The 19,898-nt window shown below is 42.5% G+C and overlaps 1 protein-coding gene across 2 annotated transcripts in view; it reads left to right on the plus strand.

Annotated features, from left to right (window-relative positions):
- Positions 1 to 1,952: 1,952 nt before the first annotated feature.
- The window catches only part of nrg3b (neuregulin 3b), a 176,892-nt gene continuing 158,946 nt past the window's right edge, over positions 1,953 to 19,898 (plus strand). The window contains exon 1 of one of the 2 annotated variants that reach the window (XM_027289381.1): positions 1,953 to 5,185. In XM_027289381.1, the coding sequence (XP_027145182.1) occupies positions 4,348 to 5,185 (838 nt within the window). In that variant the 5' untranslated portion in view covers positions 1,953 to 4,347. The remainder of the gene's footprint in view (positions 5,186 to 19,898) is intronic. The other variant, XM_027289382.1, reaches the window with a different exon arrangement.

Below are 19,898 nucleotides of genomic sequence, written 5' to 3' on the forward strand. Positions count from 1 at the left end.
ACTATGGGCACCTGACCCAGTCATTAAGGTACACGAATGACATTGACAACAGATGTTGGTTGAAAAGTTGAAAAAAAAATGTCAGAGGTTGGAACAAATTGGTGAGGATGAAATGGCCACACTGAATGTGTGACCAACCATTCTGACCCAATCAGAACCAAAACCCAACCCCCCAAAAAACGTGTTCTGATCTGCTTTAGGATTGGAAATGTCTTTTTTGTAAAAAGTACAGGTTCAAGATGCATATTGCTAACATAACCAGAAAAAGACTGTAGAATTTAAACAATTCTGTGTTAGCTGATAAACTACAAATCTCATTTTGATACTTTTACTTTAACTGACATGTAATCAGGCGAATGGTGCCTCTGTCATTCCCACTCTGCACCTCGTAAACCTGTTCTCACACTTTGTACCCAGAGCATAATTACATTACAATCACCCATGAGAAGTGGGAAACAGTTGGTGTGTGACTTTGTCTCACAGACATTTCACTGATTTTGGTGGAACTGCTTATGAAAGGTTGTCGACTCACTATTACATAAGTAACATAATCATAAGAAATACATGTAAGCAACAGTCCATGTTTACAAGAGTGGTATTGCGCTCTGAAACTGGGGGTGCTAAATCTCTAAGGTAACTGCACAATGCTGCTTTGTCTATATTAGGAAATATTTTTGGTTTATACTGCATGTGTCAGTTTAATTTGATGGTTAATAATCAAGGTTACATATTTTGTATGGATTTTTTTTCCCTTTTCTTTATTTGAGAATCCTTTTTATATTCCAGGGTAACATTTCATAGAAACTTTCCATTCTAAGCTCTTATTCATAAAACGCAACTAAAACCAATATTTCAATGATTTTTAATAAATTCCTCTACCGGTAATCCTCAGATTATTATATTTTTTCCTTGTGAATCTTCAAATGCTTGCGAGGGCTAAAAAGAGCACGAATTCCTGGGAGGCAATGGCTGTCGACAGCCTGTCACGTTCAAAGGCATTTTCAAAGCGGGACATTACAGTACCTCCACTCCTGAACGAGTAAACAATGCAGTCAGTCTCATCGTATGCATTAGCCCATCGTGCTAATGAAAGATGTGATCTGTACAGAAATATGAATAATCATGGCGATGTCACAATGCTTCGGTTGTGTCAGTCATTTTCCTTTATTTATGAAAATCAATTGAGAGACCAACCTCAGGGTAATGCAAATTGTTATTGTGGAAACAATGCCTTCAGAATGGCATAATTTTAGAGTCATTCTGGAAATGTGAGGAGTTTGAAATGGATCTAATTTTTTTCCGCTTTGAGCCATAAGCAGTTTAAACCATAATGAATGTTGTTTGGGGGTTTGTAAATAGTGATTGGGAGGTTTTGGATCCTGAACCATGTGTTGCAGATGCTCATAGTTACGTAAAAAAAAAAAAAGCATTTTCCTCTTTTTGTCGTCTCCTATCTGTTTTTCCCCCCACTCCTCTAGCTCACCTCCCTCTTTTGTTCTCAATCTCTCTTACTCTCTTCCATGCTCACACAGAGACACACACACACAGTTTTCCAGGGTTATTATTACAGTATCCACCCACATTTTCAATGATGAATGATTTTCTTGAACTTGTCGATTACCCCAGTTTTGCTGTTAAAAAGAATCAATGGCAGGCAGCGTTAAAAAACTATAATGTCACAACCCCACTTGTCTCCGAGCAATAATGAACGAGAAACCAAAGAGTGTCTCTGTATTGGGAGGTCGTCTTCTGCTAATGCAAACAAAAGAGGCTACACTCGGTACCATTTTAACAAAACTGGAGACTGTCAGATCTGTGGACACTGAAAAACTGCTATTTTTTTGATTAATGACACTACAGCAACAGGAATTTAATCGAGGAAAACACTTTATTAGAAGCACTGATGCGTCTTTCACAATGAAGTAAATAGAAAAACTGATGTTACAGGTTACAACTAAGCCCCGCTCGCTCATAATATCGCATGAATGTAGAGTGACTTATGCTCTTGATGGTATTGAATGGGCATAACTTTTGTGCACTTCAGATCTCATTTGTGATGCGCATGCATTTCAAAGGGTAAACTCATGTGCATGCAGTAATTTGTCCATCCTGTTGACTGGATCGCTTCTACATCTTTCCTTACCAAAAAAATGCCAAATCTGGCTTGATTACACTACCTTGAGGTGTGTTTTTTCCACTCATAATCTGATGTCACTAAGTCATATTGCCCATAAAGCCTGGTTGGCAGTGCGCCTAAAGCACTAGGGTCCCCTGTGAACTGTAAAATAAAGGATTCATCTACTGCCCATGGTAGTATCAAGTTGAAGTAGTGCTCTACCTCGCCCATAAATTATGTGCCAGGTGTTTTGTTTGTTTGCTCTTGTGTGCCGCCGGTGGAAGACATCGGGGGTGGCGCCTCCCTCCACCTCCACCTCCACCTCCTCCCATCCCTTCCCCTCCCATCCACCATCTCACCGCTCCCTGGGGTGTGTCTATGGCATCGCCTCTCCTCTCCACACCGTGTGTGTGTGTGTGTGTGTGTGTGTGTGTGGCGTGCGCTGCTGTTGCTGCCGCCTCCTCCCTCTGCCTCCTATCTGCATCTGCTGCAGAGCTTAGCCAACACGCATCTATGCTCTGTCTCTCTCTCTCTCTTGTTTTTTTTCCCACTACCCACCTATTTCTACCCACCAGAGTCTTTCTTTTCTCTTCTTTCTCTCTTCTTCTTTTCTTTTTTTTTTTTGCTGATGAGGGAGTCTGCGCACACACCTACAGCCGCGGAGTCTTAAGGTGGAGGGGGAAAGAGAGATGGGGCAGTCACAAGTCGTCACTTTGGAGTATTGAGGACGGCGGTGAACCGGAGAAGAGAGCCGGATGGGTTAGGAGCCGTGAAACCCACATCACTCACCGCGGATTGAGCAAGCCTCCCCCCTCCTCTCCTCCTCCTCCCCTCTCTCTCTCTGTCTCTCCCTAGTCTGCAGCCTCCAAGAACAGCCGCCGCATCATTTTTTTCAGAGCAGCAGCCCCCTCCCTCCCTCCCTCCATCCTCTCTCTTCTCTCCATCTCCCTTTCTGCTGCTTGCACCACTGTGGGAATGCAGCGAAGGTAAACCGAATCGCTGCTTCTTCTTCCTCTTCTTCTTTTTGTTAAAAAATACCACTCCACACAGTACCAACATTGGATCTATCTATCTATCCATCCATCCATCATCATCGCAGTGGCGGACTGCAGACGGACACCTCTGGAGACGCACGACTGTCACTCCGGGAGAATCAAGAGTGGGGTGGTCGGCGCAGGGATTGGACCAGTTGGATTTTGCCTCGCTACCTCCGGACACCAGGACTACCAAACACCATCCATCTCACTGCTGGCAGATCCCGTCTGCCTCTGCCTACGTTTCAGTTTCAGTCGCTCTCTCTTCCACCGGATTACCGGCAGCTGGAGTGACCAGAGGAGAAGGAGGGGGGTAAAAATAAAAAAAGGGTGGCCGGGCATTGGAGAGGCTATTAGAGGGGGAAAAACTTGAAGTAGAAGACATATGCAAAAGAAAAAAGGAAGCTCTGTAATGTGTTTGCAGGAGCTCAAATGAAACCTGAGAGAATAAAGGAATTAAGGAACAGTCGCTGGTTTGTATGTTAAGGACCTTATGCGGCCGATAATCAACCAACTGAGAGTGGAGAAGGGTGCTGCCGGAGCCTGGCTTGTTGATGTACGCACGCACACACGCACATGGATTTACAGCTCCAGTCTGAAGCGGATCGATATCCTCCTTCGTTCTTTTTCTTTTTTCTTTTTTTAACCTCGGCTTTTTTTTTCCTTTTTCTTTTTTTTAACAAGGGAGTGAAGAATCCTGGGATTTATCACCGCTTCGTTAGCGCCGAAGTGCAGTGACGCGCCCCTCGCCCTGCTCCTCTCACCTGTCCATAACCTGTGTGCTCGTGTTGGAAGTGTGTGTGCGTGTGTTTTCTTGTGCGTATTTTGCGTGTGCGTGTGTGTGTGCGCATGTATGTATGTGAGAGTGTGTGTATGTGTGTGTGTGGCTTGTTGTCCGCCAGAGGGAGTGTAGGTTATACTGCTTGTGTATGCATCTGAGTGCTGTGCCAGCTTTTAATTAGTTATACGTGACTGTGAGTGATTGTGTCTGCCCTTGCTCGTGTATTAGTTCATCTTTTAGGTTTGTGCATGTAGATATATAAGGCTAAGCATTGTGGTGGGTACTTACTTAAGATGCCAAACGTTTCTTCTGCACCACACCCCCTTCCTCGTGTATGCCCTTGTACCATTTGGCCACCTGTTTGACCTCCTGAACACCTCCAAAAGACAAAAAAAAAAGAAAAAAGCTCCAGCACGATGAGTGACCGCTCTGGTGCAAGCACTATAGCGGCCATGACGCTGGAGGAGCCAGGGGCTGAACAGGCATCTCCCCGAGCCCCGGGCCCTCTCCGCTGTGGCCCCTGTGCAGTCTGGCCTCGCCAGCAAACGTGGCTGTGTGCTGTACCCCTAGTAATGGGCTTTGTGGGACTGGGACTAAGTCTCATGTTGCTGAAATGGATTGTGGTGGGATCTGTCCAAGACTATGTCCCCACTGATCTAGTGGATCCTAAAGGTAGTATTGGACAGGACCCTATATTTCTCTCTAAACCCAGTGCCATGCCCAAGGCGCCCGACATTTCCACGGCCACCACTACTTCATCTGCCTCGACCACAGCTATTGTGTCGACTACCACGCCGCTAGCCGCAGATGGTACCGCCCCAGCGCCAAAAACTCGATCAGGGCATCCAGCAAACCACTCGGCCAATGGCAGCACTGCCAATGGAGACGGCAACCACGTCCCACACCTTCACAACCGTGTCGGCACCCGCATTAGTGGGACTGTGGTTACCACCTCCACTACTCGCGCCACCCGACTCACCCCGCCACCCAGTGGTAAAGAGGTCACCCCTCGCAGCACTGTCCGAAAAGGGAGTAGTCCTAGTAATGGACGTAATGGAGCCACAAAGCCAGGACAGACTTCTGATACCATTACTACCACAGCATCCACCACAAGTACAGCGACTGTGAAGACCACGATCAAGGTGCAGCCGACTACCTCCCAGCCGGCAGCCCCAGTCAAGCCCACATCACGCTGGAATCATGGGCGCCCGGGAAAGGGCCCAGCCACACGCCCACACCACCGTTTCCGAACACGTAAGTTCACCTTTTTGGGTTTATAGAGGAGTTTGATTGTACGAAGTTATCTGTGGAACTTGAAATAAGTGCTTCACAAGAGCTTTTTGGGTCTTTACAGGAGTAAGAATGGTTTGTCACTGTAGCTACCAGTTATCACAAATATCCCCGGGCAAAAGAAAGACCTGTGTCTGATAGCCTGATATGCTTTGATATGACTCATGGTCTGAGAATATAAATGATTTCCTTTTATATCCACATGGAAAGTGGATATTCCAGCAGCTTAACATTAATCGTATTCATTAGCACAGACAGATACCAGGGGATGCTCTCAGTGTTTTCACCCTTCTTGTCTTTATCTATCACTTGTGCATTAATCCGATATGAATCTTACCTCCCGAGAAGTGTTTCTTTTTCCTACCCACTGGTTTAAGCACCATTTAAGGCAGGGCTCCATCTAGCAGAATTTATTTTGATTTGTCTGCTCGAGTTGGGATGTTATAGCTTTGTGATATATGTGACTAAGGACAGCATATTTGTGTTATGAAAACAAATAACAGGGAGCTGGTGAGGTGTCGAAGTGGGAGATAGGTTAGCTCTCACCTCCTGTCTAGAGGAATCAGATATAGCAAGGCCACACATCTCATTTAGATGAGAGGATACTGGGAGCAGAGTGTCGCAGGTACTGCCTTTACACTGCAGGGAGATACTTGGGGTGGGGGCTTAGAGTAGAAAATAGATGGATAGAGGGATGAGAAAAAGGTTGCAAAGGACAAGTGGATATATATGAGATAAGAAATGAAAGGGAAAGAGGAAAGATACTTTGAAAACAACATGAAAACGACGAGGGCGGCAGAGGGAGAGAATGCAGGAAGCACAACAAAGCAGGAGAATGAAGAGTGGGAGCTGCGAGTAGAGAGATGGCAGATGGAGTGGGCTAAGTGAGGGAAAGGCTTGAGGGGAGATGGAGGATATAAAGCAGGGGAGCTGTGAATTTTGCATATTTAGCATTGTGTAAAGAAGGAAGGCTTCCTGATTATTCATTCCACAAGGGGCATGTTTTTAAACATCACAAGGTATATTTTTCAGATGTGGGTGGGGCAGGATACGAGTGTAATCATGAGAACTATGTAAATTATTTCTCTCAAACTCTAGACGCTCTACAAATTCTGTCGGAGCATGGGATTTAAGCAGTGGCAGCTTTGATTCACGCCTCCCTTTTGGCTCATGATCACGTGTATTAGTTGCATATTCACCTTTCTATTGTAACAATAAAGTGACAAACAAGTACTGTGATCAACCTCGCACAGTCGAAAATATGAACCAAATGGATTCACCATGGGAGTGAATTGTGAAAGTCATTTTCATGTTCTTATTTAGCCAAGTGCTCTAGAGGGCAATGACAAAATGCTAATATGAAAACTGAAACCTTGATTTCTCCACATTTCTGGTATGGGTCATATGTTTGGACAGCAGTTCCGGTTGCCCACATAGTATCCTCTCGTTTATCAGTTGGACGCGTCAATGGCATCGATTCCACAGGCAAACAGTGATCAAGTGACACAATTTTCTTCTTCTTTACCTCCAGGGCAAAAATATTTTCAGCATAGCAGGTTGGACATTGGATATTAAACCATTTGTACTCTGCAGCTTTGCAGAAAATAACATTCCCCAATTGACTAAGAACATTAGCTATGGTCAGCTTGAGTTCACCCAGTAACAATGGATTCCAGTTGGTGACAAAAGTATAGAAATGCCCTTAGAAGGCCCTCTGACTCTTCCTGCAGCATTATCCTCTGCTCTAGAGTCAATTACGTCATTCAACAAAGAGCTGCCAAACAGTTGAATACTGCCAAACCAGGCAGCTCTCTTGTGTAACCGTCAGGATGCATCTGTTTGTACTGTATGCTATTAAAGGGCACTGCCTTCAAAAGCTAAAACATCCTTAGTAAAGCTGTGGGAAATTAATGAAAGCTTTCACATTTGGAAGTAATTTTCAGTGAATCCCAGTGCTGATAAGTCTCCAGCTTATACTGTATATTGACAGCGCAACTAGTGGACTTACATTTGGTCCACTTGCGGGATCTTTATCCCTGTATTTAGTAACTATCCGTCAGGCAACAGGTGGCCCCAAAACACACCTCTGCTATACTCCCCCCAAATTTAAAATCACTGGGGACCTTTCTGCAAATCCCTTTCAACCTAGAAAAGCTAATGAAAGCTGTAAAGCTCTCAGTCTATTTTGTGTTTGCCAAAAAACATCACCATGGCAGCAAGCGCTATTAATGCTCTTTGGTAACCATTGGTAATAACTGCTGATGTCAACGCTGAGTGTCGGTGACAAAAATGTGATATTTGTAGAAACAGATCCTGTGGGTTTGCACCTGTCTGCTCCTTTTCTGAAAAAGACCATTGTGATCTTTGTAGCAACTCAAAATTCAGACTTTTTTTTAGTTAGAGAGAACTTGGAGCATTTTGTATGGAGTGGGAGGTAACTCGCATAGCATATCATACTGTATGTATTACATCATATCATGATGTTTTTTAATATCTATGGTACAATTATACAGTATCTGATTTTCTTTTTCAGTTGACATTTCCCTAATTTGATTTATTGATATCTCTCCGTGTAGTAAAATTGCTGTTCTCACTCAGTACAGTCTACTCTCATGGCCCAGCATCTGTGAATAAATGATTTGCTGTCATTGATGACTGCAGGCTGAGACATCTGTGGAAGAAATCAGGTTTTAATTAGTTACGTCTTACTTATCAGGAAGTAGTAGAAAAACCTAAATAGTCAGCAGGTTTCATGATAAATAATTTGACTAGAAGCACGGTGTTGTAGCACGCTGTCTGCAAAATAACAGCTGTAAATCCACTGCTTGATATAAAATATGTTCTTTAAGTACACACACCATTAAACTATCATGATATTTCTATTTGGTCTCTCTACTAGATCTTTTCTGGATGTTTTTATATTCACATAACCCTTTTTGTATTCCACTTATCTTCCATAATATATTCACAACGCTAACACTAATAATTCTGCCTTTTTAAGGAGCAAATTCCAGAGTTTTGGCCACGCAACTTCTTCTGAAGCTTGGCTTATAATAGATAGCATGTAGAGTTATGCAATGCAGCATGTTTAAGGGGTAATCATACATAGAAAATGTCGGCTGATGATGAAACGCTCTGTAAAACATGGCTTCAGGTGCATTTGTCTTAACCCGCAGTTAAGTGATCTCATATTTTATTTTATGTTGCGTGCTAATGCAGTTATGCTGTAGGATCTCGAGTTTCAGATAATCTGGGCTGCATGCATAGAGCCTGTAACATGATTTCATTCTCCGCCCCTCGACTCGTTGCTATTGCTGCTGCTGTTTTGGTGAAGATCTAAATGAATCTCTTTGTCCTGGAAGAAAGATGGGCTCTGTCCACTGGGGGATAATGACATATTTTGCCAACTCCTTCTTGTCTTTTTAGTTTCTTCTCCCTCTTTCCCATGGTTATTTGTGTCAACTTGCCATGCCATTGTATTCCTCCCTATCTATTTTTGCTTGGCTTTTGTGTTTTCTTTCTCCTTTCACAAGCCTAGCTCACACTTGTGAGCATATGGGCAGATGCAGGAAGAATTGGCACACTTCTGAACACAAAGACAAGCATGTAGCATGTGTGTACCCATAGTCATGAATCTGTCATCTTGTTTTTTTTTGTATCTGAGGCTATTATGTATGGACTGGACTCTCTACATACAAGCCCCATTGGCTCAGAAGTGGCGAATGGAGCACTGCACAATGAATGCCTGTTGGGGAAACCATGGTACGCGGTTTTGGCTCAGGGCCCATTGCACTCTCGTCCTTAGTTGCAAGAACTCGTCCTTAGTGAAGTGTGGTTATAATTCCGTGCACATCTCGCTAGCCTGATTCCAGACTTGAAAATCGCCAGCCACATTTAAATTTTTGTCAAGCGATTCAAAAGGTCTGGCGTTGCTCTTCATTTTGAATCAATAGCTGGTTCCCCAGTTGGGGAGACAACCAAGTCAGTCAGGGGTCTTTTTATGTAGGTGGGACTCATTTGGGAACGTCATCTGTGTGAGAGCCAGACGCAGCTATCAAGGCTTTTCTAAATCAACTGACTGAAACAACGGCCATTAAATCAGAACAGCTGTGGACTGAAGGCATTTTTCTTTTCTTTTTTTAAAGAAAGATGGAAAAAGTGTAGCTGCTGTTATTCCCATGGGTTTAATTTATCAGCTAGCTCCTTTGGCACTCCACGGATCCTGGAGGATTCAGTGCTTATTGTTAGTCTTACATCTTGGATCCACTTGTGCAAAAAGGTTTTCCTGAATTCTTGACTTTAATTGTCACTTCTTTGCTATGAAATAATTTGGCATGACTTGGCTTAGATCACCATAAGCTGACTTCAGCCACCACTAAAACATATTTCCGATGTCAAGTGATGTCAAGAAGATGGATACTTCAGCTACAGTGATTGGTTTGGGGAAAAAATAAATTCCTTCTGAAAGAGAAAACGGTTTAACAAGATGGCTAATGTCAAACTGAGTGCTGGGGCCGGTAACAAAATGGCATTTGTGCCAGAATAAGAGGTTAGCATCATACATTTATAAAGTCAAAAGCCAGTTGGATATTGTCCCACAGCGGATTTATTTTTTCACATAGGGAAAACACAGGAGAGCGACCGTTTTTCTCTGATGTCACAGGAAAAAAAACAACAGAAATGGATGTTTTTCCTGACGTGCAAGCCCTTGTATTTATTTATTAGTTTTTTTCTCACTACACGTGAAGCCAGCACAAAGTACTACTGTAGGACCAGTGGGTCATGTAAGGGGGGGGGGAGATTAAAAACAAAGATATAAATCCAGTTTGCCTCCCTCTCTCTCTCTCTCCAGGGAGGTCAGGCCTCAGATTTGCCAGGCTGCCTCTGAGGCCCCTCTGTCTCTCCTGAGACACGCTCTGCTTGTTCGATGAGGCTGGCCCAAGCGACGCTGCTCCTGCACAGTGTGTGCGTGCAGCTGCACTGATTTACAAATATCTTCCTAGTTGGAGAGTAAGCTCTCATGCCTCAACTTCTGTTATATTTTAGACTCTTAAGTTATTAAAAGGACATTTTAACCCAAACTGTTTGTCTCGGCTGCAGCTCTACAGCTACACAAACCTTGTTGTAAGTCTCAGAAGAGTGTCTCGATGGTGCAATTTGATGTTAACATACTCCGTAATAGTTTCAAAGGCGTCTTTTTTTCTTTCTTTGGCGGTAGCGGTGGAGCTGGAGCTTAGGGGCGTCAGTCACAATGAATGTGATTTTGCTCTTAGAAAATACCTGTTTGACACGACTACAGTACAGATGTGAAGCTGTAATTGTCTATGGTGGCTTCTGTACCTCAAAGTGGTTTTAAAGAAGCGTAATCATAATCAATAAAATGAATGGGGAATTGTTTCAGTATCCAGAGAGTGCTTGTATGAATGTTACGATACCAAAAATAGAAATTATTCATATTAGCTGGAGGAGGCATTAGCAGAACTATGCCTTCAGACTTCGTCTGACACTGTGAACCACATGGCTTCCAATAGCGTTTCTATTAAATGTAAATATAAAACCTTAAAACAAGCCGTTCCGCCCCAATTAATAAGACACAAAACTATCCTCATATGATTGCCACATTTGACATTCATCAGACAGTAAAACGTCTGTGTATGTGTGCATATATTTGGCACATGCAAATGAATGAAACCATGCAGCCCTTCTGCAGTGTTTTGCCCTGAATGTCTCGCTAGCAGAGACACTTGACACTGATGGGCACCAATTACAAAGCAGAATACATCAGTGTATTCTATGGGGTAAGCCTGCAGACAAATTATCCTAGAGTGACAGCGCTCCGCTTGAAATTTTGTGGGAATTGATCCCATGCCCTTTCCATTGCTAGTGCCGCGCTCTACCCACTGAACCTCACGGAATCAATAAGAAACTGGGAGGAAGAGAGGCCCCTGAGGAAGGAGGGGACTGCGAGACGGAGAGAGCAGTAGGACAGAAATAGTGTATGTTTGGTACAAAAGGAAAAAAATGAATTTATTTGGGGCGAGGGCTGTCAAAAACCATGAGAGCGTGCTTTAGAAGTAAGGATCCAGCTGCAAGGTAAAGGCATATTATCATCACAGCTGAGTGGATGAGTCTTGGCCAGACATTTTGCATATCTCAAACCACCGTTCTACTCGTTCTATTGTTATCTCTCATTTTTATGCAGATTGCCCTCAGGGCATTATCCATATTTGAATTTTCAAGTATTTCACTTCAATCCTGTCACCACAATGTCTGCATGATGTATGCTATACAGAGCTGAACGAGCAGGTCCGGGTATATCAGTGGAGGTTATCATTGTGTTATATCACATTATACGTTACACATACATTTTATGGAACCATAGGCATGCGTGTCTGTGGAATTTTGTGCAATGCGTCACTTTTAGTAAGAGTAAGAATACTTCCATAGGGCTGAATAGATTAGTTACTAAACAGGAAAATATTTGGCTTTCATAATCGATTCAAGTAATAAGCAAAAATAGTGTTCAGTGTCCAGTTCCACCCTCTTAAATGTGAGCGTTTAATTTGTATTTGTTGCATATGATAGTAAATTCAGTAAGGTTTTAGTTGGACAATCAACAAACCAATGAGTATGTCATTGGGTTCTGGAAAAATTATAGAGGATTTTTTTATATAAAACAATTTTCGATTAAATCAAAATCACTGTGCCAAAAGAAAACCTGCCTCTGCTCTTTATTTATCCAATACTCATACATCTCCACAATGCATAATCCTGTGAGCAGTATTTTAATGGTATGTTCACGCAAAGGTGAAAGTGCTACCAAAATGTGTCGTGTTGGCTCAGCAGTCCAATGCACAGCCTGGTTTGTAACATCCGGAATTGGAGTCTTGGAGTTTTGTTGTATGCCATCCCCCCCTTACACAACCAGACATTTGATCCTTGAGTTGAGCCTCTTAGGCAACACTTCCTCCCGGGCTGTGTACATACAGTATTTTGTCTCCTTCAATTGACAGACCTTAACCACGACTGTGCCCGTGAACCCAACATTAACCTTTTTACAACTTAAACCATGCAGAGCCTGTTGGGGGGTGCTAAAAGCCTTGGGACCAAGTGCCTCCTGGGGGACTTTGGCTCGACTAAACAAACAAACAAACAAAAAAAAATCTCCGGCTACTCGCGCTCTGTCCTTGTGTTGTTGTTGCTCTTCAGTTTTTACTCTGCAAAACAGGCAAGACCTTGAAGATAGAAGAAAGAAGCAAAAGACATATTTCATTTGAAATTCACCTGCAGTCTTAGATCATTTGTCGTTCAGCTAAATCTCTCCAACATTACAAATAATTCGTCCATTAGATCTCATGCATTGTATTCATGTGATGCGCAGTAAAACTTTGTGTTGCTGCTGTAATAGATATCATGTGAAGTTTATTTAATACTTCTAAGCATCATTTGACTCTCAGGAAGCAGCCAGGGGACCCATAGATTGGAGGAGAAGCTTGCTTACTGTTAAGTACTGACTGAGGCCATCTTAGGGCTTCTTAATGTCACTGTGTGATTTATGTAGACAAAATGTCCACCGGGAGGTGGCAGAGAGAGGAATACTTTGGATGGGTGGGCGGAGGACGGGTGGGGGGGGCTGAAATATTAATGTATGGGAAGAGAAACATGTGGAATGTGTGTTGCCGGAAGTGTGAATAATTGATGAAGTTTCCCATTTATAAAGTGCTTGAGATGTCCCATATTCAGTGGTCTAATGGCAGAAACATGGTATGGGATTTTACTGTACAGTACTTGGTCTCCACGAGCTGTCTTCCATAGGCGAAGTGACTTTTCATAATATTAAAGGTCCCTGGAAACAAAATCAGCGAAACTTTACTACGTTCGGCTTCTTTTTGCTCATCTCTTTTCATAAATGCATCCCAGAGTTAATGGTTACTAATATTTCCACAGAGAAATAAAGGTGTTCTTGGCCTAAGGAAAGAAATAATCCTAATTGAAAGTAAACAGTGGGATCATTATTGTCTCTGAACATGACTCCCTCACTTTATATCTTTTCAAATTGCAAGAAATGGAGAGTAGAGAACAATTTTAAAAGTCCAGGTTTAGAGGTGCTGGTGGTTGTGATGTGTGTGTATGCTGGGGGAGTACTCACTAATTCACTTATTTTAATCACACGCTGTCATGGCTACTTACCCACAAGTCTGCCACAGTCTTTTTTATTTATTTAAAAAAAAGAATTTTTCTGGATTGGTTACTTAGTATTAACCTACTTCTATAACACCCAAGTCCTTCACTCTTTCTTTCATTCATTCATTCATTCATTCATTCATCGGCAGTGAAGATAGTAACTTGCTGGTAGCTCAAGGGGCACTGATATATATAGTAGTGAATGTGGCTGTGGCAGCGTAGAGAGGATTACAGTCCATCATATCTGATCTGAGACTGTTAGATCCCAATATTGAATTACGGACCCTGCGGGGTCTCTGGTTCCGTTATCAATTTGCAAACGAATAATGTGGAAAGGAAGGGGATTGAAGCTGGGGGGCTGTATGACTGTGAGGCAGGTTTTGGTGTGATGCAATGAATCTAATAACAGCCTTTTTTTTTTTTTTCCAAGGGACCGCAAGTGGCAACACAACTATGGTGCCATGTGTGATTTAGGTATTATGGAGCTTGAGTTCTTCCCCTATTCAGTTGAATATATGGTCCCATTTTGGAGGGATTACAGCTGTAGTGGCCGCATAAAGCCTTCATTAAGCATTATAAAAACATATTTATGGCCCACATATCTTTTAAAGCAACATTTTTAAAGCTGCACGAGGGGTTATAAAAGGAGGCCACTGTGGGTAAGAATTCAAGATTCACATGATAGATGGTTTTTTTTTTTCCCATTGATGTTAAATGACCTTTAACTTTTTAAGTAGCTCCTCAAGCTACTCAGTCACTGTCTGCCATATTGTTCATCTCTTATCCTTGGGATGAAAGCAAGCCTCCGTCTGCATTCACTTCCTACAAACTTCTCTTCTCTTCTAAACTGCCTAGTCTGTATAGTCACGACTTCAAAAACTGAGGTGCGCGCGGCATGTGGAACATGATTTCTCACTAGTCCCTGCTTCGCACATAGCATCTGGGAACATGACGAGTCTGCAGGGAAGTGTGGATTGCGGAGGTTGCAGCAGTCGGATTGATTCACTGCAATGTGTGGCCTGCTGCCACCCCCAGTGACGGGAAATGTGCCATGGTGCCCCGGTTGAGATGGAGAGGCTTGTTGTGGTGTGTGGAGGTGGAGATGGAGGTCACCTCTTTCTCTCTTACTCTCTCTCTCTCGCCTCACTCCCACTATAGTTCATGTCTCTATACTTAGTTTCTCCCTTTTTTTTTTTTAATACTCATCCTTCTGTCCTCTATTTTAAGGCATTCACCTCGCATCGCTGACGACAGCAGCCAATGAGAGCCCTTATCTTAGGAGTGTACCGGAAGAGATAAGAGTATCATTCATCATTCCATATTAGCTACTGTCACCGCTTTCTGCAAAGAATTCCCAAGGAAATTGTGGCATGGAACACAGATTATTTCATTATTATATACTCTACTCAGAGAACCCTCTGAAGTTCTTCGGTTCTCCATTTTTATATATAACCTCCTTCCAGCAGCATATATGTAACATGCTTAGTCATTTCTTTCCACGACAGATCAGTGCGTAATCATTTTCATTCACACCTTTTTGCACGTAGATGTCAGATCGGATGGCAAATAAGATTTTCCAATTCATCTGTCATCTGTTAGGCATTACATAATGGTTCTGTCCCAAATGCATAAGTGGAGGAAATAGTTATTCTAACAATGACATTCTGAGAGCTGGTATTTCTGCAAAAAAAAAAAAAGACCACCCTCTGTACCCACTACTTCAAAAGCAAACATCTATGAATTCATTTTCCTACCTCAGAACTATTCTTCTTGTTTATAACTGAAGGAATTCCTGTGTGCTGTCCTCCCGCTAGATGTTCTTATGTTCTTTTGTCAAGACTCCAACAGACAGCGAGGTCCAAAGGAACACTTTCCAATTACAAGCATTTCTTTTATGAGAAAGAAAAACCTTATCTGAGACTCACTGTAAAACCATTTCCAATAACATTTCAGCTCAGTTTTGAAGTCTGTCCGAATAATTTTTTTATATACATCTCATGGTGGACATTTTATGTCAAGGAGTCTTGCTGACATGCTCCTCTGCCGTCTTTAAAAAATCTATTAAGAGGCTGCGGAATATTCAACGTCCTGCTGCTAGACTAAAAAGAGAGAGCGTTTGATTCCAGTTGAAGTGGAGTAATAAGCTATTTTAACACAGCACAGTGTTTTTTTTTTTAAGAACACCGGCTCCATGTATCATTAGGACGCAACTTTAAAGTACTTTAGATTATACATAAAGCTTTAAGGGGCTGACTCACAGTCTACACTGTAGATCCCGTGCGGTTCCATGTTTGTCCATGATCGGTCTGATCCTCCACTGTGGATTTGTTAGATGTCGGGAAGCGGATAGATGCAGCTTTTTAAACTCTTGCACTGTGGAATACTATTCCCAAGGATATTAGGAAGGCAACTTCAGTGAGAAAGCTTAAACAGATGTCTTTTTTACTTGCCTTTCAACTATTTTTTTAACTTGCAAGATTTCCATGTCTCTGCACCTTTTTTTTTTGGTGTTGTATTACTTTTACTGATGTTAGCTTATGTCCTCTTTCTCAGCCACTTTCCAACCATTATTTTTCAAAAGGCTGCTATGTGCAAATATAATGTATTGTTGTGGGTTGGACCTGGCTTTAAATATTAAGAAGCATCTTGTTTGTCTTTTTGAAATATTTGCATTCCCGATTATTCAACTTTGGGACAGATGCCCCCATGTGAAGTTACAGCAGATGCCATTATTTTGAAACACTCTTGTCCGAAGCCCCAGGTGTGCTGATCATGGCGTTGATGAATAGCGAGAGAGTGGAGAGGGAGATAGAGTCAGGGATCGGCTAAGGTCCTCTCATGTTATTTTCCTGAGGGCGCACACAGCTTGTCTCATGTGGTAATCCATGCATGGTAAAACCTTATCCATGGGGATAATGTCAACTCACTCCCAAAGATAACAAGACAAAAGCCCTTGCCTAGTGCTCACTCCAGAGTGTGTTTCATATTCCCCTAATCTGCCATCTTACATGGCTCTGTTCTATGGATTTGTTGCCCGAGCTCGCCGATTAACACAAACATACACACACGCTGTGGCTTTGCACAGTTGCCTTCTATCAAAAAAAAGACGTTGTCCAGAACTGACATTTATTTCATTTCAACTACATCAGGCGCCCGCGTTTCTGTTTGGGTAAACACAATTGCAAATATGTGGTTCAAGCACAAAGGCTGCATTAGAGGAACAGTGAGTATTTTCTGGAGCTACAGCTGTTTGTGTACAGCACATCGGCGATAGAATCAGTGTGGAGTCAACACATTTATCAGCCGTCGTGCTTCCTTAATATTAAACATTATTTTAGCCTCGGATTTAAGTGCGGCAGGTGTTTTTATTACTCATGGCACTCATGGATGCTTGATTACAAGTTGATTGAGCAGGCGTAAGTGGAGCCTTACTGTATGTAGCCTGCTGTGCTGCTAAGTTAAATGGAGGGAGCCGGTTGTCAATTATCGTCGTGTAAGTGCGCGAGTGCGACCTACCTTCCTGTTGTGAGTCCTTGTGTGCGTACAGTATGTGCCTTTTTGTGCAGTCCTTCCAATAGCACAGTCCTACAGATCAAAAAGATCATAAAATGACATGGGCAGTGTAGTTCATGCTCAAAGTGGCCTAAGAGATCCAAGGTTTAAGAACACTAAATCTTCACCAGACTGAAAGAGCATCCATCACATTAACACCAAAACCCGTCAGACAACTCAGTGAATTATATATTGAAAGTCCCCCCCCCCTCCCTCCGAACATCCAGGCAGAGACATCTTTCTCTCTGTCTCTGCCTTCCATCTGATGCGCAGCATTGAATCATTGATAGGACATCCACAACAACAGTTCTCCTCCCTATAAAACACCTGTCACAGACAGCCTGAGAGGAATACAACACAGAGCAAGATGTGGAATCTGTTTTGAGCTTTTGAATAGTGTGTAATGCGGCAAAAAAAAAGATGCATATTGGACCATATGTACAAATGCAGGTACGAGTAAAGCTGTTTACTGCAGTACCAATCTTGGAAACCCATCGGCTATTGTCTGAACGATGATGTAGCCTCTGGGGGCAATGCTTTGAGGCTTCCGGTGCAGCCAGCAGATATCTGGGCCAAGACTTCCTCTGCAGTCTGATTAGCAACTTGATATGTGAGAGTGACGAGAAAGACACATTTCTCCTTATACTCTACAAACGTGCATATGAATGCAGGAGATAGCTGATAGTTTCCGAGTGACATCCATTCATTCCTTCAGTGCCTTCTCCTCTTTCCTATTTATACTTATTGAGGAAATGGAAACACCAAACCTTATTATGTGTTTTCCATGATGGCTGTTAATGGGATGGAATCAAGGGTTCAATGGGAGTGACACGCTGTTGTTGTAGGCACTAATATGCACTCCTCGCTTAGTCATAACTATACTCTTTGATCCCAGCTGGAGTCAGGGATGCTTCAGGGATGTGATGGAATATTTTATTGCTGTTGTGGGAAAGCAATTGGTGGGGGGGTTGCCTCAGTCAGTCACTTTCACCCTCTCCTCCTCATTAAGTTAAGCTTTAAAGCCTCAGCTGGGCACCCAAGTGACTGTTTTGCATGTTGTTACTCCTAAACCGTCTGTTTTTACAAAAGGACTGCATTTCCTCTGAAATTTCAGACTGTGTATGTATGTGTGTGTGTGGTAAGGGTGGTATCTGACTAAAGGGGAGGGTTGGGAAGGGTTAGTTAAGATGAGGCTGATGCTCTTGCCAGAAAGAGAGTCTGTGGAATTACAGAGAATAATGAAGATTAAGCTGAGATCTGGTAGTGGGAAGATTGGAGGGTCAGTGTGTAAGATCAATGTATGGAGGGAAGTAAAGATGGATGAAAGTGAGGGCAGACACATTTCCTGTTTCTCTGAAGTGGAAACGGTCTTGATTAAAAGAACCCACATTTCTCTGAGTGGCCACGTCAAGGCGTGATCAGATAAGAAAATAAAGCACGAGGCATAATTCATGCCCTCCTTCTTGGCAGAGGGTTCGGGAGGGTTTTAAGTAGTCCTATTTTGGACCACAAACAGAGCATCACTCAACGCAATTATGATATTTTTGGACTCAATGTTCACCTGCCTTTCATCACAATTGACTTTAAGAGCATTTTCTTTCCATTTATACTCACTGGTGGACGTCCAAAGCATAGTATTATGGGATGTAATAAAAAAGCAAGCTGGTGCTTTTGTGTTGGGTCACATCTAGGGCAAGACCATCAAACACGGAGAATAAGTCAGAAAATAGAACCGCGCTTGTTCTTTGGTAATCCACAACAGCTGGTGTGTGCGCTTGAATGTGTGTATGGTGGATATCATGCGTGTCTATGTTTGTGTGTGTGTGTGTGTGTGTGTACAGTATGTACGGGAGACACAGAGGGTAGATAGCAAGGCCAGATGGATCCAGCTGTGGATCCGGTGGCCTAGATAAAGGCTAGATGGGCGCCACCACCTTCATGAGGTGCCAGCAGAACATTTAGAGTAGGTGTTAAAAGCTTGAAGGCTTTGATGGACCCAGACATCCGGCTGAGAGATCGCTCATTAAAGGCTACATGCTTTTTTAATGAAGTCTATAGTGAATAATGTTAAAAAATTGATCTCATTGGGGCGTCTGTGTCCATTAAAGGTTGAAATTACCATGTAAACTTTGATGTACCAATGAGGAAACATTTTTTTAATGGTAATTTAGTCTGACTGACCATTACATTTTCCACGATGAAGCTCCACGATATTCAATTTGCATTAACATTCATGACATTAACAGTCACTTTTAAATGAACTGTTCATGAAAAGTAAAAAAAAAAAAAGCTCATCACAGCCTTCCAAAACCCAGGGTCAGAAGTCCAAAAATGAAAAAGTGTTCTCGAGTGTGAGGACTTGCTGTTTTTGGTCCATACATGATTGAAAACTAAAGAATGTGTAGCAATTGTTCTGTTTTTTTTTTTTTTGCTTTGAAAGAACTGAAGCAATCAATCAGCAAAGTAACTGCTGATTTATTTACAGCTGATCAACTAATGCTGATGTACTGAACATTGCAGCTCTAAATAATCTGCAAATTCTCACATTTTACTCGATTAATGACTATTAATTAATCAAACATCAAATCTACCGCTTGTTAATTTTCCGCTGGTCGACTAACTGATTAATCGACTAATCTTTTCTCAAGTCAGGGTTGTAAAATGCAGAAAAATCTAGAGAAAAAAAAAAGTAAGCAATTTTAAAATTTGACCAGACAGTAGTTGCAGCCTGTAGCGGCCATTTCAGAAAGCCTCAGTGCACAGCCCACTCCCACACAAACACTTAAATGGCCATTATGAGAGGAGAGGTGGAGAGCCTGTGCTGGCTTTGTGGAGTAAGGGAAAAGGTGAGGTAGCTAGCCTCTGTCCTTTTTCCAGGGAACTCTAGGACAGCGAGAGCCTTCACCAGCACCCCAGGGAGAGGGAAGACAGATTAATGCAG

The sequence above is a fragment of the Larimichthys crocea genome, chromosome XVI, assembly GCF_000972845.2.
Source record: "Larimichthys crocea isolate SSNF chromosome XVI, L_crocea_2.0, whole genome shotgun sequence".
NCBI classification, from domain to species: domain Eukaryota; kingdom Metazoa; phylum Chordata; class Actinopteri; family Sciaenidae; genus Larimichthys; species Larimichthys crocea.